The 27,602-nt window shown below is 41.8% G+C and overlaps 1 protein-coding gene across 1 annotated transcript in view; it reads left to right on the forward strand.

Moving 5' to 3' along the window:
* Positions 1-251: 251 nt before the first annotated feature.
* The window catches only part of Antxr1 (ANTXR cell adhesion molecule 1), a 210,261-nt gene continuing 182,910 nt past the window's right edge, over positions 252-27,602 (forward strand). The window contains exon 1 of the mRNA XM_048352655.1: positions 252-810. Within this exon, the coding sequence (XP_048208612.1) occupies positions 659-810 (152 nt within the window). The 5' untranslated portion in view covers positions 252-658. The remainder of the gene's footprint in view (positions 811-27,602) is intronic.

Consider the following 27,602-nt stretch of genomic DNA (forward strand, 5'->3'; position numbering starts at 1 on the left):
AAACAGAAAGCATGCGTGGCTTACCAGAAAATGACAAGGAAAAGGCGATTGACATCTTGTAAGGGGAGGGGGGCAGGAGGGGGGGGGGCGCGGTTCGTCACCCCCAGATCCAGCCGCGCTCTCACGGACCCCAAGCAGGCCTTTGCCACCTTTGGCCACGAGGTGGCGCTCTTTGGACTTTCTTGTCCCCAAAAAAAATAAAATTTAAAAAAAAAAAAAGAAGAAGAAGAAGAGGGAAGAGGGGAGGGAGAAAAGGCAAAGCACAGCCCCAACCGAGGAACAAGTTGAAAACCCACCCCATAATACTTAAACTCTGGGACAAAGAACCGTCCCGACGGAGCTGCTTCTACGGCAACGCCGGGGCGCAGCCGGGGACCGGCGGCGGTGGGCCCGGCCCTCAGCAGCCCCTTTAAAGACAGTGGAGTTGGACTGGTGGGATTTCTTGAAATCTGAAACCCAAGACGCAGCATCGGAGCGGAAACCAGGAGGAAACCCTTCAACTCCTCCAGACAGTCGCTTCCGGGGAGTTTCGGGGAGCCAGAGGGGGAAGTCGAGGGCCCGCGGGGAGGGGACCCCCGGATGGCGCGTCCCTGAGGGTCGTGGCGAGCTCGCGGCGCGAGGGCAGCGGCGGACCCGGCGAGCGGCGGCACCGCGGGCCATGGCCACCGACGAGCGGAAGGCCCTTGGCGCTGGCCTCAAGTGCCTGTCCCTGGCTGCTCTGGTGCTCCTGTGTGCGGGGCACGGGGGACGCAGGGAGGACGGGGGGCCAGCCTGCTACGGGGGATTTGACCTCTACTTCATTTTGGACAAGTAAGTGCTGCGAGTCTATCCACTGTCCCCTCCGATCGCCCGCCCCGGCGCCCGGGCAGGACTGGCGGTCGGGGTCGCTGCTGGACCAGCGCGCGTCCCGAGGGGCGCACGGGGTCCGCGGCGGCGGCGGCGGGGAGAGCTGCGCCTTTGTCGGGGCGCGCTCCTCCCATCAGGGGAGGCGACACGGTTTGTGTTGGGGGACACAGTCTTCTCTGCCTTGCTTACTGTCTGTGATCAAGGAGCCTGCCAAAGACTTAGAGGATGCTGTTGGCTTAACCTCCTTTGCCCCATTTGCGTGTGTGTGTGTGTGTGTGTGTGTGTGTGTGTGTGTGTGTGTAAGGCTTGCTGACTTAGACGTTTGTCCTTCTAAAAGTAAGAGGCGTAGTGGGCATTTCAAAGCCAGCTGTGTCTTTTGGAAAAGGCTGAAGCCCGGAAGGCAACCTCTTTGATCTTAATAATCCCACGCACCCTCTGCTCCTGGCATTAAAGAGTGAAAATAGTGCAACCTTGGCCCACCATTGAGATTTCAACTTGGTCGCTTGTGTGGGGTTGTCCTGGGCAGTTTGTGTCTGGAGGTTTCAGAGCATCCCTGGCCTGAACTGACTCCGTGCCAGTCACCTCAAGCAAAGATGTCTCCAGGCATTTTTGCTATATGTTCCCAGAGAGAAAATTCTCCCTCTTCCTGCACTTGCGATCCCAGGTGTAAGAGAATTCAAGCTCGTGGCCTGGTTACTGGTAGGCTACCAAGGAGATGCAGGAGCCCTGGTTTCTTTGCTACAAGCCATCACAGTTAGACTGGAGGATTTTGCTCAAGAGAGAGCTCAACTCAGGACCAATTAAACACTTCCCAGACTCCTGCTGGTTTGTCAGGACGCAGCCACTGCACGAGGCTCAATGTTATCTGCTGAAAATCAGCCAGAACATTCTTTAAAATTTAGAATAAAAAATTTAAACTCCCTCAGAGAAGATCCCTGCTTTTTAAAACTGTGCCAGCATCCTCAGTGCCAAAGAGGAGAGGCTCTTGCCGTTTACAGTGGTGGGGAGATGAGGTTCACAGGCTGGAAAGTATTTGGGAGTTGGAAAACAGAGTCCTGCAAAATAAGCTGGCCACTAGACACCAAATGTGCTCTGCAGTTGCTCCTGGAGTTCGGTTTTTCCATAAGGGCTGTTTTGGACTCCAGATTCCTTGGATGGAACGCAAGATCTCTTTCTTGCAGATTTATGAGAAGGTGGATTGTGAAAATATAATCCCATGCTAAGAAATGGAAATTCTTTGGTTGCTTCTAGTGAGTAAGAAGACTAGCTCCCAGACTCGGGATGGGCTCTGAAAATACTCATGGAGGTTCATCAGTCTGTGTTATTTCAACAGTAAGTTCACAGCCACACACAGGGAAGTTTGGAGAAGTGCATACAGCCACAGTTATCCGAGGGACAAGACTCTGCACTGTAGAGACCATTAATTCTCCCCAAATTCATTTCCAAGTGTAATTAAATTTAGTAGCCCAAATTCTGCAAGAACATTTAGGGGAGCTGGGAAGAATTAGCAGAATGAATCTAGGCTGGTGTTAGATTGAAAACATTGTTGGAAAAGAACAATGAAGCATACTTTTACTGTAAACAAAAGCTGCATGGTAAAATCCAAAGACAAGGAAAGTTTAGATATGTTCATGTAATCATTTGTTGGAATTTCAAATCAGGAGGAAGTGTGTGTGTGTGCTATTACTTGAACTCAGGGCCTTTCATTCTTGCTTAGCTTTTTTTGCTCATGGCTGGTACTCTACTACTGGAGCCACATCTCTACGTCCAGTTTTTTGCTAGTTGATTTGAGTTTAGAGTCTCATGGATGTTTTTACCTGGCCTGATTTTGAACCACAATCTTTAGATTGTTATACTCTATACCTCATATCAAAATACATTCCAGAAGAACTGAGACTTTAAATATCTTCAATGAAAGAATCAAAGAACCAGGAAGTCATTTTAGTGAGAATTTCTGTCATCTCAGGTTTAGAGCTTGCATGACAGCAGTTAAGAAGCAATAAAAGAGAATAAAAAAGCATTTGAATATGGTAAAATGATCCACATCTATAGGTGAAAAAAGGCTATAAAGAATCAGTTACAAAAAGTTTGGCAACACAAATTACCCTGTAAAGATTGAAGTAGTTTTAAAACTCAGACCAGTGAAAATAGCCTTACCGCACAATTCACAAAAGAAACATGTATATGAAAGTCAATAAATTAACAAGAAGTTAAATTTCAGACACATTCAGAGAAATAAACAAAAAAATCCAACCTAATCGAATTGATATCACAGTATTGTGGATCGGCCTCCTTGGAGGAGGTGAGCACTGTCATTCCTTACTAGAGAAAATATAAATTTGGTACAGTCTTTATGGACTTGCACTGTACAAGAGAAGTCTCTTGGATGATAAAGATGTTTTGTAATTATGCTGTTATGCTGTCCAATATGGTAGCCACAGTGTGACTAGTGAGTGCTTGAAATGTGTTTAAAAGCTATGGAGGAAGTGAACTTTTCAATTCATCTAAGTTAATCAAAGTTGAAATAGCCACACGTGGCTGCTTTATGAATAGTGCAGATAATATAATTTAGCAGTGTGTATCATATGTTTTTTTTAAACAGTGAGAGGTCTCATTTCTATCCAACAATGTTATATCTCAGGGGAAAAAAAAATACCCAAGTAGTCATGCAGAAGTACCTCAATACACTGGTGTTTATAACAAGAAAATGTAAAAATTATCTAATTGGCCTGAAACAGGTTAAGAAAGATATGATAAGGCAGAGTATTATGTATGTTGATACTTTAGAACAGACATATAATTCTTATACTCTTAGGTGAAAACAAAACTGTCATTATATACACTATGATAATATCTTTCTTTTAAAAAAAATCAGCCAGGTTTTATCCTAGTTCAGGAAGCTGCCTCAGAAGGTTGAGGAAGGAGGACTGTGAGTTCAAAGCCAGCCTGCACTACATAGAAATACTGTCAAAAAAATTAAACACATATAAGTATAAATCTGTAATTATCAGATATGGTAACAGTCTTATTTCTAGGAGTTGTTTTGTTGTTGTTGTTATTGTTGTTGTTGTTGCCAGTCCTAGGGCTTGAACTCCAAGCCTGGGAACTTTCCCTGAGCTTTTTTGCTCAAGTCTAGCACTCCAACTTTTGACCCACAGCTCCACTTCTGGCTTATTGCTAGTTAATTGGAAATAAGAGTCATGGGCTTTCCTGCCTCCGCTGGCTTCAAACCTTGATCTTAAGGTCTCAGCCTCTTGAGTAGCTAATTACAAGTATGAACAGAGATTTTTAAATTATGATTTTATGCTTCACTAAACAAACTTTCCAAATAATAAACACATACCAATTTCATATTTGAAAAGTTATTTTGAAGCCAGGCACCAGTGACTCATGCCTGTAATCCTAGCTACTCAGGAGGCTGAGATCTGAGGATTGTGGTCCAAAACTAGCCTGGGCAGGAAAGTCCATGAAACTTTGGTCTCCAGTTAACCAGCAAAAAGCTCAAAGTGGAGCTGTGACTCAATTGATAGAGCACTAGTCTTGAGCAAAGAAGCTCAGAGACAGCACTCAAGCCCTGAGTTCAAGTCCTAGGATCAGCACAAAAGAAAATATGTTATTTTGAGCTTTACAAAAGAGTCAAGGCTAGAGAATCATTGTTCTGAGCTTCCAGCCCCTCTCTACTACAAAGGAAGTGGCTTCTTTGCTATTTAACTCTGGAATAAATTTCTAAATGTACTATTGGATCCTTTGAAGCACATCAGGAACGTGTTGGGAAGACTTCAGAAGCACACGAGACACATGTGTGCATATGTGTCCATGTCTTTGACTTCCTCTGGTTGCTCTATTGCCTGAGAATAGGAATATTTTCATGGTGAATAACGAACTTGGTAGAATTTGGTATGATCACATGCATACTTCCAGCTTACTACATCAGCCAAGTGAATAGATGTGATTTTTTTTTTAATCTAGCACTGGGATCTGGGCAAGTAGGCAGCCATAAAAAGCAGGCTCCATGAAGATACCTAAAGACATGGTAGAAGATCATGTCCTAGAAAGAACCGCCTTAGACTTTGCTGTCCCGCACCCAACCACAGCAGAATGGGAAGGAAAGAATGCTGACTTGACTTTTCCTTAAGCTTCTGTGATCCTTTGGCTGGCAGACACTGTCTACAGACTGAAACCAGAGGGTCAGAGAAGACCAATTCCACCATTCTCCTTAGCTCACAACTCTTTCCTCTTGGGACTAGTTCCCTTTTCCATCGCATTAAATCTCAGATTATTTCAGCTATAAGGAGGAGGCATCGCTGGCCTGCAGGGAACTCAGATTATACATTTAGTGGAACGTCATGTTTTCTCAACGGAGCAAAGATTCAGTAATAATAACCTAGAACACCACAGAAACACAATAAGGCATTATTAAAGGCTTTGGCGAAGGGACTGCACAAGGCTTTATACTGATGGAATTTCATGTTCATTTAAACATGCTTTTCTGGTTATAGTCAGGAAAAGTAGATTGCTGGGAATTCAATCAGGGATCTGAAAAAGTCAGAGTTGGACGGCTTCTATCCAGAGAAAAACCGTAAGGAGCAACTCATCTCTTTTCAAGTCTCCTGGGGAGTTTTCAAAGATTTGTGCATCCATTTGACCAACCCATAGGCATGAAAGCACCTTTCCTCTCTTGCAGGACCTTTCTATTATTACAAGACACATTTATGCATCCCATATTGGTCTCTGTTAGGCGCTTAATGGAGCAAGTAGATTTTCCATGTTGAGCCTCAAGGAAGTGCTGACTATGGTATATGTGCCCTAAAGATTTCAAAAATAGAATGTGGGGAAGAGAACAGGAAAGTGGAGGAGGTGATGGGCTGAAGGGTGGGAGGAGCTGCTGAACAGCTTTATTGAGAAGACTTCCAAGAGCCAAAGCCTGTCATTTGTTTCCTACACCCAATAAATCCTCACATGCGTGAAAGGCTCCCCACATTTTACCATGAGCACCTTCCCATGAACGCCTCCAGCTTCCCTTCCTTGTTTGTCTGGCATCATTTTTTCACCCACAATTATCACTCACTCACTCACTCAGGCTTCCAAATGGAGAACCCACCATTGAGTGTCCTGATGGGGCTGGTGCAGTGTTTGTACCCCAGGTACACAGACATGAGGTAGACTTTAGTAGCACTGTACCTCATTGCCACTGAAGTATTGATTTTTTTCTGGGAAAATACCTTCTTGTCTCCCAACAACTGACTTGCAAAAGCAATCTTTTGCAAGGAGGAATTTAATTGGAGTCTCACAAACTCTTTTTGTCCCAGAATCAACCTTGTTTGGTAGCTAGGGCAGGCAGGATTGTTCCGAACTTATGGACGGGAAAACTTTGGTCAACACACTGGGCTGCATGAATTGCCAGAGTTCTAGGATGAGAGCACAGCAAAGCCAGGACTATGTCTGCTCCTGGCTCTCAGCCCAGCGCTTTCTGTTCATTTTTCTGTGTAATTGGGCTGTAATGAGAAACCCATGGCAATACAACTTGAAAACCTAGGTGTATTAAAAATCTCTGCATCATCTTGGCTTGATGCAGTGGCTCAGGCCTGTAATCCTAGCTATTCAAAAGGCTGAGATCTAAAGATTGAAGTTTGAAGCCAGCACAGACAGGAATGTCTGTAACACTCTTATCTCCCATTAAGCACCAAAAAGCCAGAAGTGGAGCTGTGGTTCAAGTGAAACAGAGCTAACCTTTAGCAAAAATGCTCAGGGACAATGCCTAGGACCTGAGTTCAAGCCCAAGACCACACACACACACACACACACACACACCCCTCTGCATCAAAATTTCGGTAAGTCATGTGCATAAGGGAATCCAGGTTGCTTAATTGAGGATCTACTACTCTCACTGTTAAATCCATTAGCTGAAAGTTTCAGGTCCTCCAAGTTCTTGTGGCCCATTGGGATGCAGTGGGATTGTTAGAGTCGAGCAATGAATCAGATCCCAAGTCTGTGTTTGGGGCATCTGGTTCTTCAGCTTTTAAAGATCAGTCTGAATCTGATTAAAAGGAGGAACTTAAGTCTGTAGAGGTGTTAAAACGCACACACATTCGAGCCTATTCTCAGAAATACTTTGGAAGATGGCTCAGAGTAATAAAGATGCAAACCTTACTCTGAATAAGGAAACAGTCTATTTGGCAGTGCTTTGAATATTTCCCAGTAATAACTTTAAAAAACATCTGGACTGTGCCCGTGGCTCATGCTTGTAATCCTAGCTACACAGGAAACTGATTTCTAATGACTGAGATTTGAAACCAGGTCAGGCAGGAAAGTCTTTGAGACTCTTATCTCCAATTAATCAGCAAAACCCCCCAGAAGTGGTGCTAATGGTTCAACTGGTAGAGCACCAGCCTTAAGAAAAAAAAATCTAAAGGAGAGCACCCAGGCTCTTTAAATCCAAGCCCCAGTGTGCACACATGAATGTGCACATGCACCTGTGCAAACACACACACACACACACACACACACACACACACACGACAGCAGGAAAAGAAATTGAAGGGATAGGATCTTTCCCCCACTTTTTTATATAAATTCCGTGGTTGTTTTTCTTAGTTTTGTTTTCGATTTTGTGTTTTGTGCCAGTCCTAGGACTTGAACTCAGGGTTTGGGTACTGTCCCCGAGCTTTTAGGCTAGCACTCTACCATTTGAGCCATAGTTTTACTTCAGACTTTTTGGTGTTTCTTTGGTGATAACAGTGTCACAGCCTTTCCTGCCCAAACTGGTCTTGAACTTAAGTCCTCAGATCTCAGCCTCCTGAATAGTTAGGATGACAGGCATGAGCCTCCGTGACTGGTTTTTGTCCCACCAATTATTCAGCAGATTTGGAGCAGCCCTATCTGGCCAGGCAATACTTGGTAAAACTGCTTACAAGTCAAGAAGCTTGGCGTATGGGTTAAAAATAAAAATAAAGAAGGTGAAAGTGTTTTGTTTTGTTTTGTTTTCTGTCTGGGTCAGCCAAGTAATTACCTCACTTTCTTTAGTTGTGGAGACCTGGTAAAAGTCAGTGTCGAGCTGAGAATAGAATCCAGGAGTGTTGGAAGAAGATGTCTGTCCTAACATAACCTGTAATTATCTCCAAATGCTAGCGGACTGCTAGTGGTCTAGGTACAAACTCTGGCATGCCTAAGGCAGACTTGGCTGTTGTATAAATGCAAATGAGACTTGCTTTATGCTAATTGAGAACTTGTGTCTGTTTTGGTATGGCACCAGGAGGCGGGATCTCACTTCTTCCTCTGATAACTCTCATATGAGACAAAGAGAATATTTGGACATTTCTTGACATGTTTTTCATACATGTCAGTTTTGTGTTGAAGTAATTTGATTTCTAAAAATGGACTCAGATGATTCCTTACATGCATGCAGCATAAACACATTCACAGTACTGACTGTAAATGGCTGAATTACTTGGTATACTAAGTGAAGAAGTGTGTAACACAAAGACCTACTGCAAGCCAGATCTTGTTCTGGGAGGTGCAAAGAATGCAGAAGCAGTCCTTGAGTGCTGACTTTGTAGGCAAAAGACTTTAAGAGGACTTTAACAAAAGCTAAAGGCTCCAGTTAGGATATGGGACAAGGGCAGACACAGTGAAGTTAAAAAGTAAGTTACGAGCCAGGAGCTGGTAGCCTGTAATTCTAACTCCTCAGGAGGCTGAGATCTAAGTAGCACGGTCTGAAGCCAGCCTGAAAGTCTATGAGACTCTCTGAAGCCAGCCTGAAAGTCTATGAGACTCTTATCTCCAATTAACCACTAAAAAGCTGGAAGGTTAGCTGTCTTGAGAAAACTTGAGAAAAAACTCAGCAACAGCACCCAGGTCCTGTGTTCAAGCCCCAGGACTGGTACTTGCACACGCGCATGTGCACACACACACACACACACACACACACAGTTACTGAGCCCTGGCTTCCTGCCTTGCTCTGTGGTAAATGCTCTGCCTGGATGATCTTTGTGGTCCCCAAGAGGTCTGCACAGTCATAAGGACCATTTCACACAGTCAAAAACTAAGGTGAAGGAGGCTGGCCAAGGTCACTCTAAGTGGTGAAAACAAGCCTCAAACCCAACTCTTTGACTCATGCTCAGCACAAAAGGATGGAAAGAATCTGAACAGGCAAAAGAACATAAAATCAGTCAGAGGAGGCTAGGTTCCACTGTGGTAACAAACAACCCACAAAATCTCAGTGGTATAAAGGTTTATTCTTTGCATGCGTTACATGTTTGATGGGTGCAGCTGGGCTGTACTCATGGCTGTTCTGGGAATGAGGCTTGTGGGCACGCTTTGGTACTCCAGGAAAATATTTAGGGGGATCTTGCTAGCAGTGAAATGCACATAATCCTTCCACTCACAGCCCATTGGTCAGAATTAGTCACGTGGCCTTATGTTATGGAACGAGACTAAATTTGCTCAGTAATCGGTCTTCTTTTCTTTCCTTCTCATAACTTCAACACACTAGAGGAAATCTTCAGGGCAGAGAAATTGGAGTAAATGGAAGGTTGAAAGAGATACATTTCCCCACCACCTAAATTCACAGGAATATATTTGTAAGATAAGAATCTCTCTTCCCGTAGTTGATGGACTAGAGGGGAAGAGTTGGACAGACTAGGGCAAAGAGAGCAACCGCTGGACAGGATAGTAGCTAAGCGAGATGTTCATCTACTGTTGAGGTTGATTCAGGGTCTAGTTTGAGGGTGTCTGGGCTCTGATCCGTATTTCTCAGTGTGAGTACAGCTGGCAAATATGGTGAAACAGATTTTTCAATTTGAGGGAACTATAGGATGCTTAGGATGTTTGAGCCTTGCTTTCCTAGTACAATTAACCCTCCTGTTCATCGTGATGACCCATAATTGTTACATATCTCTACATTTATTTCTAAGTATCTGCTTCTAGGAGCAATGCCATCTTGAATGAAAACCCCTGAATAGAACTGTGCATGTCAGCAATTTGATTTTTTTCACATCCAAGGGCTATATCTGAGCAGGAACTAAGGGAAGAAGTGGGAAGGTTGCAGGGTTGAAAAGAACAAAGTGTACATCTTGGAAGTAAATATGCTAAACTGTGGTTCTCAACCCAAGGTCAGATCCAAACTTCAGGGGACCAGGACAGATATGTGTGTTTTGTGGCTTCCAAAATATGAGTCCCTGGCTCCCACAATAAGTCACAGGAATTGTCTTTCTGCCAAAGAACATTTGATTATCTATAATATCATTTGTAAGCCCTACGAAATTATCATTACAAGCAGCAGGCCATAGGCAGCTGGCATGCAACACACAAGAAGCATATGTGCTGACTCATGCTCATAATCCCAGCTGCTCAAGAAGCTGAGATATGAGGATTGTGGTTCAAATCCAGCTCAGGCAGATGAGGTTCATAAGACACTTGTCTCTAATTAACCAACCCAAACCCGAAAGTAAAGCTGTGGCTCCAATGGTAGAGCAGCAGACTTGAGAGGAAAAACACAAAAACTAAAGAGAAGATGAGGCATAGAGTTCCAACCCAGTACTGGTCCCAAATAAAGAATTAAATATAAAAAACTAAGAATAGAATTACATATGTCTGTCTAGTAATATACCAAATGATTTCTCAGACCTGAAGATTTCTACCCTGCCAGCAAGACAAGACAAGCTTACCCCTAACAGTGGCTTCTTTCCTCTCTAATGAAGAGATAGGGGAGGCAGCCTGTAGCTTACAACCACATTCCCAAAAGAGTTCTTGTGTTCAGTGGTAGAAAGAGAGGCCAACATGATATGGAGAAAGAGGAGCCAAGGTCACACAGGTAGGCCAACAACACAGGCAGACCATGCTTTGCCATTCCATGTTGCCAATCATATATATGTATACATAAAAGCTAGGCCACTTGCTAGTTTAGACAATCTTTTCTTCTTGCCCATTATGACTCCAAGCAAAAACTGGGCTCTAGTACAGATGACCTGAGCCTCACACACAGGAGTTAACAGTGTCACCTCTGAAATGCTGCAGCAAGTCAAGCTTCAATCACCAGCTCAACCTTTCATCGAGCATCTTAATCATATCGGTGGTGATGATAACAGTGATGATAATGATGATGATGATAATGATGAATATAATGGTAACCATATGGCAATGGGATGATGGAGGAAGGGTTGTGATGGTGATGGTGATGGTATTGGTCATTAAATTACCCAGAAAAAACAACACAGTCCTTTAACAAGATAGCCCCCTAGATTTTAAGCAAGACTACCTGGATAAGGGCAAGAAATATATTATCTCAGATAGACATTTATCAAACTGTGCTAGATTTCTGGAATTATAAGATGCCTGTGACATGTATGATTCTCAAAGATCTCACAGTATAGTGGAAGAAATAAAGAACTGGAAAATCAGCTGTGGGATGATTCGGTTGATATGAGAGAAACTTAGCAGATTTCATAGAGAAGGTATCTATGGACCAGGATCTTGGAAAATGAACAAAATTTGGTGAGATTGCAAAGTATAGAAAGAGCAACAGACAAGAAAGCAAAGTGACCTTTGCTCTTTTTTATTCAAATGTGATGGGGAGACTCTAGAAAGAGTTTGAACGTTATCCCATCAACAATAAGTTTCAGAACTTGGCACCAGTGGCTCACACCTATAATCCTAGCTACTCAGGAGGCTGAGATCTGAGAATCATGGTTCAAAGCCAGTCTGGGCAGGAAAGTTCATGAGAATTAACTACCAACAAGTCAGAAGTGGAGCTGTGGCTTAGTAGTAGAGCACTAGCCTTGAGCAAAGAAGTTCAGGGGGAGAGCCCAGGCTTTGAGTTCAAGCCCTAGAACTAGCACAAAAAAATGTAGTAAGTTTCAGGATTGAAGGTTTTGTAGAAGCCAAAGTTCAAGCTTATATATGTTTTAGAAATGCATAAATATGTTGACTACCATGGGAATGTGAGGAAAGGAGGAATAAAATAGAGAAGTCTTCTGTGTTGAGGAGGAACTGGACTTGAGCAGTTGAAAGCCATTGAACAGATCAGGGAAGAAAGAGCTGCAAAAGCGAGGAGCCAGTTTCAGAAGGGAAGGGGAGCTCCCTGCAGTTGTGATGTCTGGACATGTGAGGATTTGGGTGGAGTACAGTGAGTAGGTGATATGATTGATGATTGGAACTAAAAATAAATGCTTCAGTGTTGCTAGCCCAAGTGCAGTAGTTGAAAGTGTGGGTATGGGTAGTAAATAATATCGATGTAATATCCAAATAATATTGTATTTCAAAATGTCAAGAAGAGGTAGAGTTTAAAGAGGAAAATTGCCAAGTTCCAAACCAGAAAAACTGTCAACAAGAATTGTCTGGGCAAAAGAAGAAATTCCATTAAACAGAGCTGGTAAATAGCAGTTGGAGGAGAAAGGAGAAACCAGTATAGACTTGTACCACTGAAGGAAGAGGGGATAGCATGTTGATAGAACGATTAGAATGTTAGAATGATCATCTAGGTCACCCGTCGCCCCCCGCCCCCCCGCTTAAGTTAACTTTGCTTCAATTTCTAGCCTCAGTAAGTGGTGGTAATATAAACCTAGGTTAAAGATCTGGGGATAATTCTTTTTCTCACACTGCAGTACCAGATGGTATCTGAGAATAGCAACTCCTATATGAGCTTGGGTCTACTCCATTCTTCCTCTAGTTCTTGCATTACCTCAGGTCTCCAACATCTTCATTGGTTTGCTAAAACATTCTTAAAATTGATCGCTGTCTCCTCTCATTTTTCTCCTCTTCCTTCTCTGACTGCTCTTTTTCAAATTACCAGTGTTTTCCCCCCAGGGCCTCACACTTGCTGGGTAGATACTATACCTCTGAGCCATGCCTCCACCCCATTTTGTGCTGGTTAATTTTGCCATAGTGTATTGTTTTCTACCTGGGAGTAAGCTTGGAGTGAAATCCTTCCATTTTTTACTTCCTGCCAAAGCTGAGATGACAGGTGTGTACATGCCTAGCTTCTTCCACTGAGATGGAGTCTCACAGAGTTGGGGGAGGTTGATGGGTGTGAGGAATAAACTCAAGGCCTGTAGAAGCCTCGTGGAACAGAGCTTTCTCAACACCTTGATGGCAAAAGTATTATGAACAGAGTCATAACCATCCTGCTACCATCTGTACATAAAAAACAGTGTAGGAGCTGAGTACAGTGGCTGAGTCTGTAGTTCTAGGCATATTGAGGTAGTGATCAGAGGATCTCAGTCTGAGGCCAACCTAAGCACACGCCCACAAAAGTTTTCTAGCCTTTCATCTCAACCAGTGGCTTGGCTTGGTAACACATGCCTGTCATCTCAGTGATATAGAGAAGTATAAGTAGCAGTATTGAAGGCCTTGCCAGCATGGGCATAAATCAATGCCCAATCTCAATATTACATTGCAGGTACCAAGTTTACAGAAATTATATATTAAATAAGATAGATATGAAGAATCCTTCTTGTAACTGTACAGTAGTCACAATAATAAACAATATGAGGTAAAAAGAAATACAGGATGTCAGTGGATAGGACTAAGTATAAATAAATAAATGTGAGATAGTAGAGAACATTGTTAACAGGGTAACCAAATACCCTGGCCTGCCCAGGAGAGTCCTGCTGTGGTTTTGTTGGCACAGTATAGTATTGCCCTCTGTTACGCTCTGAAGTAGCTCTGTTTTTATTTTAAATTCTATGGCTGCCCTGACATTTAGTAGTTGTCATAAAAGATAATGCCACCAGAACAAGAGGAAAGAGGATTGGAAGGCAAAGTGCCTTGTACATTTGGTTCCATGATGATGAGTAAGCAAGTCAGTTATTCTAATGCCCCTTAAGTGCCCCTCATGTTAGGTCTTTTTTTGGCATCTACATTCTCAAATTCCTACAACAATTCATGAAAATTCTCTGCAAAGCCTCTCTACTACCACACCTGACACAGTGAACTGTGTTGTACATTTCCCGACCCCTCCATTGGGAGGCAGTGTTGCACAGAGCAGAGGGTGTGCCCCACCCAGGCTTTTAGGACCACTCCAGTTGGAAAATCTCATTACTTTCTTTCATGGCTTCACTTACATTTTCAAATAAACTTACTCTGTTTACCTTTCAAAAAATAAAAGCATTTGGCTAAAAGAAGGAAGACTTGATGAGCATAGTGTTTGGATCAATAGTATGGATTCTAGAGCTCAAATCCCAATTTGATCATTTAATGGCTGTGCATCTTCGAACAAGATACTTGGCTTCTCTGCAAACTCAGTTTCCATATCTATAAAACTGGGAATAGTAGTTAGGTATTATATAGGGTTGAGCTCAGAATGGAGCTGGCCATATTGGAATGCTAACTATGATTACTAATTGGTGAGCAATATAAAATACTACAGTACCTTTGCTCCATAATTCCTCAATACAAATGAAGTATAATTATTAATCTTGTAGATTCAAAAACAAAACCTGGCTGGGGCATTCACACTCAGCTGACTAAATCAATGAATGATATAGTGTAAATAGTTCTCGCAAAATTAAAAACTGAAAGTGCTTTAGCAGAAATAAAAGTGTTGGAAGTGTTTCACACCCTCCTTTGTGCAGACACTCAAATGAAAAGACCTGAGGTATTGAATGAAAGGTAACAAATCTAAGCATAGAAAAGTAGTGGGGGCAGCTTCATCTCCCACTGTCACCTAAAGCCATCTTGTCTCATCCTCCCAACAGAGAGGGTGTTGGGCAGTTTCCACTGGAACCCTGCATCACCACAAGGGCATGGCAACACTGATATGTGACACATTTGCAAGAAAGTACACTAGAAACAACGTGGATAGGCTGAGATTGAAGGAGTCAACCAGTAGGCTCTTACTAAAAAGTATTACTTGAAAATATTGATATTAAAACAGGAAATACATTTGAAACTGAATACAGAAATATGTGGTATAAAGTAAACAGAATAAACAAATGAAGTAAACAAAGAAAATCTGGATTCTGTAAGGGAGACAAGTTTATCCTTATGAAGCTGCTTTTGGTTTCAGACCCATTGGCTTCATGGAGAATTGATGACATCCTCAAAGAACACAAGACATCATACTCCTATAGAAAACAAAAAGATAATATTTTTCAGTTTATTAAAGAAACTAGCACGTATCTGAAGTCGATGTCTACCCCCCAAAATATGTTCATACAAAAGAATTTTCTACCAACTTTTGTATGAAAACTTACAGTCTTTGCCAGGCACTGGTGGCTCATGGCTCATGGCTACTCAGGAGGCTGAGATCTGAGGATCATAGTTCAAAGCCAACCCAGGCAGGAAGGTCCATGAGACTCTTATCTCCAATTAACCACCAGAAAACCAGAAGTAGTGCTATGGCTCAAGTGGTAGAGTGCTAGCTTTGAGCTGAAGAGCTCAGGCATAGCACCCAGGCCCAGAGTTTAAGCCCCATGACCAACAATAACAACAACAATAACAACAAAAAACAAACACCTTATAGTCCTTAAGCAAATACATTAAAGCTAAATTAACAGAATAGTAAAGGAATGATATTCTAAGACTAAGTCACTTTGTCCTAGGAATGCAAGGGTACTTCAGTATTTAGAGAAAGAGTAAGATAACCTAATTTATTTCAGCTACTGAAGATGGCAGCCATATCAGCATCTCAGCAGAATCTGAAACACATCGTTTTGAATACTTACACATTCCAAGGACAGAAGATGTGAATAATAATTAATGAGGCTAATTTAACAAATATTTTTTGAACCCTATACCCTACGGAGAATAAGCTTTCCTTTCAAATGCCCATGAAATATTTATTAGGTCAGAAAGAATACCTCCACGTATATCCCAAAGCACAATTTTTCCCTGTCCACAATTTATATCCTGTTAAAAATTATTGGATAATAAAAAATTAATAGCAATAAATAACAGGAAATAAGTAGAAGAGTACAACCAGAACTTCTGCTCTCAGAAATGTGTATGTGTGTGTGTGTGTGTGTGTGTGTATGTGTGTGCGCGCATGTGTATGCAGCTTGTGGTGAGAAATACAACAGTAAATACAAGAATTAGAAGAACAAGACTGGAAGAGACGATGTAAGATGGAGGTTGGCAAACAATGGCCTGCAGCTTGTCGCAAGTAAAATTTTATTGTAGCACAGCCAGATTCATTTTTTTTTCTTGGGCTGTCAATGGTAGTTGCTGTGGAGACAATAGGTACCCCAACACCACCCCTTAAGCTAAAATATTTACTGTGTGGCCTTTTACAGAAAAAGTTACCAACTCCTGGACTAAGGAAACTTGGGCAAAGAATACAGATACTGGAGTTAGCTGCACGGGTGTGGACCTAAGTTAGAAGAGCCTGGCTCTTGCTCAGGGCCATACTGTAACATCTTGAAAACCTTAATCATTTTGCATAAGAGGCCCTGTGTTTTTACTTTGTACCTAGCCCAGCAAGTTATTTAGCCAATCTTAGCTAATACAAAGGAAATCAAAAGGACAATAAATGTATTGTTTTAATTCTGTCACTTATACTGACGGGATCCAAATTAAAAGCTGTAACAAAATCAGTTTGTCCTTCCTCCATCCACCCTGACTTCTTCCATCCTTCCTCCATCCACCCTCGCCCCATTTACCATGATGTGGGCACAGTCTGTAGGGCATTACCTCCTTGAGATTCAAAGATGAGCCTCCCATTCTTGACATCTGCCCCCACTCTTCTCTGTTTTCTCTTCACAGTTAATTCTCAGGGAGCAGAGGGGCGAGCTGCAAGAGTGTTATTCCTCAGCCATCTTGCCTCTCCCAAGGCACAGATTTCTCCACCCCATGACACAAGAGAGGGTTGGATCTTCCCTACAGTATGATCTGAGTCCTCCAAGTCTGATTCTATCTCTGCTAAGGGAATTGAGAAAACCTCTCTGTCAACAATGTCTTGTGTCCAAGCCACTTATCTTCCTCTAAAATGATGTTTTACATCCCAAATATTGGAGGGGGGAGGAGGCAATGAGGGAGAAGGTAACAAACAGTACAAGAAATGTATCCAATGCCTAACGTATGAAACTGTAACCTCTCTGTACATCACTTTGACAATAAATAAGAAAAAAAAAGGAAAAAAAAGTAAGAAAGGAAAAAAATTCCCAAATATTAGTTGTTTTTTGTTGTTGTTGTTGTTGTTTTCTCTGGGAGCTGGTCCAATGGACTGCCAGCTTCAAAGGATTTTATTCAAGGGAGGGGTTTATATAACAGTAATGGCAGGCAGGAAGAGGAGAGACTAACTGGGTATTAACGATTGGCTAATGGACTATCCATCACGGTGATGTCACAGAACTTCCCCTATGGGCAGAGACCACAGCCCCCCAAGGACCGGGTCTTGGGGTCTCCGCCATTACACACATGGCAGAGCCGAGAGGCGGGGGCTGCTTTGCTTCTCTTCTGGCAGAATCCGGAAGATGGGAGTGGCTACCCAAATATCAGTTTTTCCCTGCTCGCATCATGGCTGAAAAGGCAAGGCATCCGCCCTGCCTCTGTAGCCCCTGGCGGATGGCTGTTTGGAACTCACTGTGGTGGATTAGGTCACTTTCTGTGCAAATGCCAGTGAGGAAAGAACAGTAAAAATTACAAAATAGGATTTCATTGTGCATGAAAAGATAGTGCTTTTACAATAGTGCTGTTAAAAAATGACAAAATGGAAACAGTCCAATCTACAAAAAGGAATTATACCAAAAACGTATCTGTCATATGAAGAAAATATAGTTATTATAAGCAGTGTGAGGGAGCATTATCTAATGAAATGAAGATATGTTTGATAACCATAATAATGTTAGGTAAAGTACAAAGAGCATAACCTATGAAGCACAGGCATTACCATAACCATAATGTTAGGTAAAGAGCAGGGACCAAGCAGGTAGATATACTTGTAGAAAAGTGTGAAAACAGTCACAACATTGTGGGCGGTAGTTGTGTCTTATGTGGTGTGATCAGCGATTTTCATTTTCTGCCTCTTGTGACTTTAATTTTCTTCCCCGCTTAGCCTTCCCTCCCCAAATTTCCAACAAGGAGCATGCTGCTTTGGTAATACAGTGTTTTCAAGCCATCTCCCGTGGAGCCCTTACTCTGAGTCACTTCCTCCCAAGTGACAGCCTCCATCACCACTTGGAGGGGATGGCCTGCCCCATTCTGGCCTTCAGAGGGTGTGCAGTGGTTCTGTGGCTGAATTTCTGAGTCTAGGGAGCGTGAGAAATGGAGCCGCAGTTGTACTGTTCAGTTATGGGAACAACTTTTCTGGGCTATTAACCAATTGTCTGTGTTCCTAATGACAACACCACATTTGTGGTGAGTTTGCACCAAAAATACCAGCAGTTGATATCAGAAAATGTTTGTAGATGTTTCATCTCTATATATGAGAGAGAGAGAGAGTCTGTCTTTCTGTCTAGCTGTCTGACTATCTGTTGGAAAAGAAAGAATGGAGGCAAAAGGAGTAAATATTTTGCTATAAAAATATAGTGTGATCATGACAATATAGAAAAGATATATTTTACACCTTGATGCTGTATGTGTATGTGACATTTATGTATAACTCACCAAAAGCTGCATGTGGCATTGCTTCTTGTTACTTTTAGTAATCTATTCTAATAGTTAAATTTTAATCGTTTTAATTTTTTGGAAAAAAAAATGTTGGCCACACCACTAAACTGACTTCCGAACTGGCGAATAATCACTGCTTTCAAGGCTCTCAGACTGACTAAAGGAAAATCCATCACAAGTCAGAGCTGAACACCCTAGGCTTCATGACACAGGAAGCAACAGAGTGGGAAACTCCAGTCTCCAAATACAGTGCTCAGTGACTTGCTTGGTGTCTGGTCTGTATCTGGAGGAGTTGGAATAGACCCAAGAATCAGGGTCAGCCTTTGTGAGTAGGATGGAGGTTTGGCTGTGACTCCAGACAGCAATAGGAGGACACAGGCTAAAGGCCTGGGGCTAGACTTGGAGTTCCAGCCAGCTAATGTGCAGTGTGAGATGGGAAGAAGGGCTGAAGGCGAGGAAGAGGCTGGAGTGAAGAGGAACAATGAGAAATGGATGTGGGATCCTCGGTCTAATGGTGGGTCCACCCAGTAGCTCCACAAGCTGCTGAGAGTATCTGTATCCTTGCCTATAACCTTCCAAGATTGGATGAGAACCTGAATACTCACTGAAGACATGAGTGGACACAGGAGGGCAGGGTGTCTGAGGAAAAGCAAGGACTGACAGGTTTATAGTTTCCATCTTTAGAGCTACTCTGCTCTCTGAATTAAAGGACTCCTGGATAAGGCCTCCAATCACAAGCTTTTTCTCATTTCCTTTTCATTATATTCTAATCCATATGCAAAAAAAGGGGAGGAATTTAAATCCAGTTTGGCCTACTGATTCTAGTATACTGTATGTGTGGCTAATGGAAAGAGCCTGTGTTTTCTAAGGCGTTTAACCACAGGAGATTTGGGAACACTTATAAACATGGAAGAATGCATTTTTGTTCAGAAAACAAATCAGAAGGAGGTTTGGGATTCTTATTTTGCTCTTACCCTTTGCATATTAGATCTTGAACATAATAGGACAATGATCTGAGGGAAATGCCAGGTTCTGTGTATAACGCCTTACCAGGAAGAGGCAGTAAGTACAGTGTCACAAACATTTCCTGACTCTTTATACCATATGCCAAACTCTTGAGAGAGCATGGAGAAACAGCAAAACTAAGCAAGAAATTCTGGCGCTGCCCTCAGGATTAGCTGTCAGGACTGAGGCTTTTTCAACCTGTAATGTGGTGATTCTTCCTGCAAACCCAGGTCAGAAGATACTATGAGGACTGGGGGTGTGGCTCAGTGGTTCATAGCTTGCCAAGCATGCATAAGGTTCTGGGTTCAATTCCCAATTTTTTTTTTAAAGCTAGATGCCTCACACCTGTATTTCTAGCTACTCAGGAAACTGAGATCTGAGGATTATCATTCATAGCCAGCCCAGGAAGGAAAGTTTGTGAGGTTCTTAGCTCCAATTAACTATCAAAAAGCTGGAAGTAGCCCAAGAGGTAGAACACTAGCCTTGAGCATAAAAGGAAGCTTGGGGAAGGTGTCTAGATTCTGAGTTCAAGCACCGGGGGTGGGGAAGGGGGATTGACTGGCTCTGAATGGACCCAGGAATAGTGAATGAATCTTCTAGAAGTGAATTCTATAAAACTGTCTTGAGACAGAATTCTTGGGAAGCTACTCAAATTTTAGATACTGCTTAGATTTATTGTTGTGGAACAGAGGCAAAATATCCTAAGAAGGAGCCAGGAGCCCCACACTATCCTGGCACTAGCCTGGCTGCGGAACTGACGGAGGCTAGAGCTGCATTTGAGGTAGGGTTTTAGTGAATTAAAATCAGAGATTGTACACAGGCAAAAGTTTCTAGCACATGACAATGCAAAACTGTCTGTGACTATAGTTCTCAAGACAATTCTGAGGGGAAAAAAGTGTCCACAACTGAGTCCAATGCAATATTTTCCAGTACTGTTTATATTTGGGCTTGGAAAAAATCTCTCTCTCTCACTCACTCTTTCCTTTCTTTCTTTCCTTCCATCCTTCCTTTCTTCTTTCTTTCCTTCCTTCTCTCCCTCTTTCCTTTCTTCCTATTCATCTTTTTTGGCAGTACTGGGGTTTGAACTCAGAGCTTCATGCTTGCTAGGCTGGTGTAATACCACTGAGCCACACCTCCAGCCCTGTTTTGACTTTTAAGATAGTGTCTCACTTGCTGCCCAGGGATGCATGTGAGCTGCAACACACCTACTTTGAAGGTTCCCATCATCACGGGGTCAGAGGCCTGCTCTACAGTGTCCTAGCTTCCCTTCCATGGAGGAGTCATGTGGACTTTGCTACCCAAGCTGGCCTGGAACCATAATCCTCCCAATCTCAGCCTTCCACATAGCTTGAGATAACAAGTGCATGCTACTGTGCTCAGCTCAATCCAAACAGGTTGAGATGGAGGTGAAGGGGTGGGGCGGGGAGCTCATGGATTCCTGAATTCTGTCAGGGCTGGCCTTGAAACATGTTCTTCTCATTCTCAGCTTCCTAAGGAGCCAGGATTACAGGCTTGAGCCACCTGCACTGACTAGAAGGAATCTTTCTTTCTTTCTTTCTTTCTTTCTTTCTTTCTTTCTTTCTTTCTTTCTTTCTTTCTTTCTTTCTTTCGCCAGTCCTGGAGCTTAAACTCAAGGCCTGAGCACTATCCCTGGCTTCTTTTTTTGCTCAAGGCTAGCACTTGAGCCACAGATCCACTTCTGGCTTTTTCTACATACGTGATGCTGAGGAATCAAACACAGGGCTTCATATATATGAGGCAAGCACTCTACCCACTAGGCCATATTCCCAGCTAAAAGGAATTGCTTGTTGCTGCCTTACAGCTTTGCATCACTAAGGCTGGGGGAGTCTTGCCATCTGAACATGCAGTCAAGACTCCTTAGATGGCATCTAAAGTCATTGGCTCTTACACAGATCGCCATGATAAATGTGGTGTTTAATCCACTGTATGATGGAGGGAAGCTGGAATTGAATCCACTCTCTGCCATTTCCCTAAGCAATGCCTGAATTGTCCTGGTTGTGGTCAGTAGTCAGTTTAGCTCCTTAGGATGCCAGAATCCCCAGAAAAAAAAAAACACAACAAAACTAGCCTTGTTCACAAAACTTTAGAAAATTATGATTCCCTCCAAAGCTTGGGAAAGCAGGCTTTGTATAACTCCACTGTGAACTCAAGATAGACAATTATGTAAAGGGTTGTCATCTCTATATAAGAAACAATGATACAATCCCAACAGTGATGAGGCAGCTGTCAGCAGAGCTGGGATTGAGAAGGAAGCCTGTCAGTACTGCCCTGCCTCCAGTTGGTCTTAATGGATTCTCTCTATATATCTCTTTCTCTCTTTCTCTCTCTTTCTCTCTCTCTCTTTCTTTGAAGAATGGCATGGTGATAAATGCCTACAATTTTAGCACTTGGGAGGCTATGATAGGTTGATCACGAGTTCAAGGCAAGCCTGGGGTATGGAGAAAGGCCCTGTGTCCAAGCTAAAATGACAACAACAAAAGAAACAAACAGAAAAAGAAGCCTCACTTTCTTCTTCAGAAAATTTGGTAGTTTCCCATTAGCAAGAAAGGTTTTGATGGTTCTAGAATTTCCTCAGACTTTCCTCAGACATATAGTGTTGGATCTTCCTCCACATCTAGCATCAATAAACCAGGTGAATATCAAAACTATATAAATTATACATGTTAGCCAGATAGAACAATAATGAAAATGAAAGAACCTATCTACAAAAACAACTGAAAGCAAAAAAGGGTAGGAGTAAAAAGTTCAAGTGGTAGAGAGCTTGCCTAGCAAATGTGAGGCCATCAGTTTAAACCCGAGTAGCAACACCCCCACAAACACACACGCACATACATGCATACACCATACATGTATGTATGTATACATATACATATACATATATATATATACATAAACAAGAAATGCTGCACTTGCTGGGGTGTAGCTCAGTGGGAGAACTCTTTCTTGACATGTACAAATCCCTAGATTTGAGCCCCAGAACAGGATTTTTAAAAAAATATGAAGAAATAAGTAGAATTCTTAGTAATTAAGAACTAGTCTAAAAAGGACTTCAAATGCTTGCTAAGGAGCAATCAGGCAGTCAAACGTAATCTCCCGATCAAGTTCCTGTTTCACTTGGTTGTTTCTCTAAGTATAATTTCCTCACTGGAGAACGTCTCAGTTTATGAGGAAATTGGACACAGTAGAGAAAGTGTAAGGCTTTCCCTCTTACCATTAGGTATCTCTCCACAACTGAAATTTTAAAGGATGATTGTCCTGGTTATATAGACAAAAAAAAACACAAAACACCACATTATAGATGGTAAGTGTTCAAGGAAATGTCTAAGTTCCAGTGGAGAAGTAAGTAGAGTTTGGGATAGGCTGAACACCAGTCATGGGATGCCTCTTTTGAGGCACCCGGACAGCACTGGGTTGTACTTGCCAATGTCTCTCCCAGGATTCCCAGGACCAGAGTCTCTACCCAAAGCTGAAGTGGAAAAGCCAGGACCAACCTTTAAGGTTTCAAATACACAACTGAATCCTGTTTAAAAGGATAGCTAAGGTCTTCATGATATGATTCTAATGCTTCCAGAATCCATAGTTAGGTTGTACTGCTGTGATGATGAGCCCTTGGTAGACTCACAACAGCTTTTGACCTGTTGTTGATGCTTGCTGTGGATCTGTTGTTAATGATTGCTGTGGATCTGTTGATGATGATTGCTGTGGATCTGTTGTTGATAACTGCTGTGGATCTATTGTTGATGATTGCTGTGCATCTGTTGTTGATGATTGCTGTGGATCTGTTGTTAATGATTGCTGTGGATCTGTTGATGATGTTGCTGTGGATCTGTTGTTGATAACTGCTGTGGATCTATTGTTGATGGTTGCTGTGGATCTGTTGTTGATGATTTGGTGGACCAAACCACTCAGGACCTATGGGAAGGCTCCTCAGGCTCATATTAGTCACAAGAGATGGATGAAAATGTGGATCAAGATATATTGTATTCATTAACTTTCTTTTTTTTTTTTTTTTTTTTGCCAGTCCTGGGGCTTGGACTCAGGGCCTGAGCACTGTCCCTGGCTTCCTTTTGGCTCAAGGCTAGCACTCTGCCACTTGAACCACAGCACCACTTCTGGCCGTTTTCTGTATATGTGGTGCTAGGGAATCGAACCCAGGGCCTCATGTATACGAGGCAAGCTCTCTCGCCACTAGGCCATATCCCCAGCCCCTCATTAACTTTCTTAAGTGGCAACTCCTTTGTACAACTATTTAAACATAATCATAAAAACAAATAAAAGCCAAGACAAAAATAAAACAAACATCCCAGGAATTTATAGAGACAGTTTTCCAAATTTAATAAATAAATATTGATCTAATTAACCTTTTCCCCCTCCATTAATTTTGCCTTACCAAATCTCCAAGCATAAGCAAAATAGAAAGATAAAGAAATACTTTTGTAGAAGTTGAAAATAAATCCTGATTTTTTTTTTGAAAAGGGAGACAATACAGATGTTTATCCAAGCCAGGTGAAACAGGTGATATCTCATCAACTAAAGACTAGGAAGCTTCCATAGCAACAGAGGCATGTCTTCTTCACACTTTTTCCCCCTTGTTAAAAATTTATTTATTTTTTGTTGTAAAGGTGATATACAGAGGGGTTACAGAGGACCAAGTCATGAGTATATTTTGTTTTGGAACAGTGTCCCCTCTTCCCTTGCTGTCTCTCAGTTTTTCCCTCCTGATTCCCCTGCCCCACAAGTTATATAGTTCATTTCCAACAGCGTGTCTAGTGAGTGTCACTACTGCAGTTGTTTACTTTTCGCCCCACCATTATTTCTGTGCTGCCTTTTACCTCCCCAAATCAGGTGGATTTAAGCACAAGTCAAAAAAGTACAGAATTCAAAAACAGCAATAAAGGAGTGGGGGGTGGGGCGTGGAATCAAATTTTGTTAAGGTTCTCACAAAGGGAGGCTGGGGGGGGGGGGGGGACAGCAGAATGACTGCATCCCAGCATCAGAAGATGATGACAACCTCATGCCCTGAGTTTGGGAGGCAGAGGCAGTGAGTCCTGTATGTCAGTCCATAACAACAGTCTTGAAGAATGAGTTGGAGTTTGCTAGTGGAGATAAGGAATGTCCCACACATCTGGGATATGTATAAAGACTCACTCCTTTCCCCCATAGTCCCAGCTTCTCACCTTGTCCTAGTAGGCTCTGTGATGCTGTCACATGAAAATCTTTGCTTTTTGCCACGCATAAGACTCAGAGTTTCTCACCTAGTTGCCTTTGTCCCTTTGTCTTCCTCTCAAGTCTCTGCTTTATGGATCCATATCAAAGCTTAAGCTTATCCCCTCTTCAAAGCCTGCATAGATTGAGCATGACAATCCCTTTTCTTTGTTCTGAAAGAATAAACCTCAACTACAGTTCTTATCATTACACTTGACATCTTAACTATGCTGAGTTTCTTGCTCAGCTATGTGTACTTGGAGGGGAAATATCACTTCTTATTCTGTGTTCCTTAGACAGCTAGAACAATGCCAGAAAGTAAGATACTTTTGCAACTTAATAAGAAATATGACACCTATAGTATAATTCCCTTGCTGCTAGCTATGTCAAATACTAGCCCAAAAAAGCAAGAAAAGCATTCAAACTCAGAACATGAAATTACAAGCATAACAAATTTCTCTGTATGTGGAAGCAGCCAAGACAGGATACCTGCCTTTGACTCTTTGCACATGCCCATTGTAAAATTCTTTTTTTTTTTCTCAAATTTTTATTATCAAACTGACGTACAGAGAGGTTACAGTATCATACGTTGGGCATTGGATACATTTCTTGTACTGTTTGTTGCCTTGTCCCTCATGCCCCCCTCCCTCCCCCCTTTCCCTCCCCCCCCCCAGGTGTTCAGTTCACTTACACCAAACAGTTTTGCAAGTATTGCTTTTGTAGTTATTTCTCTTTTTTTACCCTGTGTCTCTCGAATTTGGTATTCCCTTTGAATTTCTTACTTCCAATACCAGTAAACACGGTTTCCAATATACTCAGATAAGATTACAGAGATAGTGTAGGTACAAACATAGGAAGGTGATACAAAACATTATCAATAATAGAAACTACACATACACATAGGACGTTGAAAGTAGTTACAACTGTGATATATCACTTGTTTCCATAACATGGAGTTCATTTCAATTAGCATCATCTTATGTGTTTCTAAGGGTATAGCTGTTGGGCCTTGTGATGCTCTGCTATGGCTTGCCTAAACCTGTACTAATTATTCCCAATAAGGGAGGTCATAGAGTCCATGTTTCTTTGGGTCTGGCTCACTTCACTTAGTATAACTTTTTCCAAGTCCTTCCATTTCCTTACAAATGGACATTGAGATTCCATCTCACCCCAGCAAGAATGTCATATATCAAGAAAACTAATAATAACAATTGTTGGAGGGGATGTGGCCAAAAGGGAACCCTACTTCATTGTTGGTGGGAATGTAAACTGGTTCAGCCACTCTGGCAAGCAGTATGGAGATTCCTCAGAAGGCTCAATATAGAACTCCCCTATGACCCAGCAGCCCCACTGTTGGGTATCTATCCAAAAAACCACAAACAAAATCACAGTAATGCCACCAGCACAACAATGTTCATCGCAGCACAATTTGTCATAGCGAGAAGCTGGAACCAACCCAGATGCCCCTCCATAGATGAATGGATCAGGAAAATGTGGTACATTTACACAATGGAATTTTATGCCCATTGTAAAATTCTAAAACAACCTGTAATCTATAGGAAAGGACAGAGAACAAAATAAAAATGCCAATGAGCAAATGTTAATATATTTGCACATTTGTTTTAATGTTTCTTGAAAGAAATAGGTAGTGTGTATAAGCATTTCACAGCAATTACCTACCAATGATATTAGTTATTTTTTTCAACAGCTTGTCAGTCACCACCCTTATTATACAAGGTTCTTATACACACTGCCTTGCATGAAAGACTATAAATCTAGACTCAAAATCGCTGGTCATAGGCAATGTTGGCTTCAATCTCATTGCCAAATTGCTTTCCAAAATATTGTCACCATTTCTCATATCTCAGCAATATATGGACATTTTTATGTTGTCCATGTTCTCATCGAAACTTAGCATTGTCAGACATTTTAATTTTTGCTGAATCTCAATGGCATAACATAATATTTCTTACATGCTTAAATTTACATTTCTGGATTTCCTAGAGAAGCTGAGTATATTTTTCTTATATTGATTTTATTTCAGGAAAGTACTAAGAGATAAGCATTTAAGGAAGTATAATGTCATTAGTCATACTAACAAACAAGCTAAGAAAAATTATATATAAAGTTCATTATTAAAATGAAATTCTTTTAAAGGAATCACCAACTGATTAATTACTTTGGATTTCTACTGAATTTGCTTTGTCGACATTTTCTTTAAGGACTTTGTATCCATATGTATAAATAAAATTGGATTGTCAAGGGAGTATTATAAGTCTTTGTTTTTCTGTTTGTGTTAATTTCATTTAAAAGAAGTATAGCTGGGGACATGATGGGTCAGAGCCAGCCTAGGCAAAACATCCATGAGACCCCATTTCAATAAAAAAAAATGTGGAGCACAGTGGCATGCATATGCCTGTCATTCCAGGTACATGGGAAGTGTAAATAGGAGGACTGTAGTCTAGGCCAACCTGGGCAAAAAACAAGAACCTATTTGAAAAATAACTAAAGCAAGAAAGGGCTGGAGACTTGCCTTAAGTTGTAGAGCATCTGCCTAGCAAGTATAAGGACCTCAAACCCAGTACTGTAAAAGAATATATTTAAAAGGAATAATAAATTAAAATGAATAGCTTTTCTTTTAACATTAGGGAAATAATGAAAGCCTCACAGAAATAACAGCTTCCTAAAGACTTAAAACTAACTTGTGAATCTATTTGGGCTGAAGGTTCTTGCTTGTTTGTATTCCAGTGTATCATTGTGGGGTAGTGTTAGGGGCATGAGAAGTTGGAATAGAGAAAGTTCCTTAACAAAACTTTTAAAGAATTTTCCATGGCTGAAATGAATTCATAACAGAAAGTTAAAACAGCCAAGTAGTTCTCAAGCTTATGGTAGTTTCAGGTGATGAGCCCAGTTACTAGGTTAATAGAACTAATAGAATATAAAGATAAATACTACAAGGTAGAGATAAATGAACACTGGAGTCA

This window comes from Perognathus longimembris, chromosome 8 (assembly GCF_023159225.1).
Source record: "Perognathus longimembris pacificus isolate PPM17 chromosome 8, ASM2315922v1, whole genome shotgun sequence".
Taxonomy (NCBI): domain Eukaryota; kingdom Metazoa; phylum Chordata; class Mammalia; order Rodentia; family Heteromyidae; genus Perognathus; species Perognathus longimembris.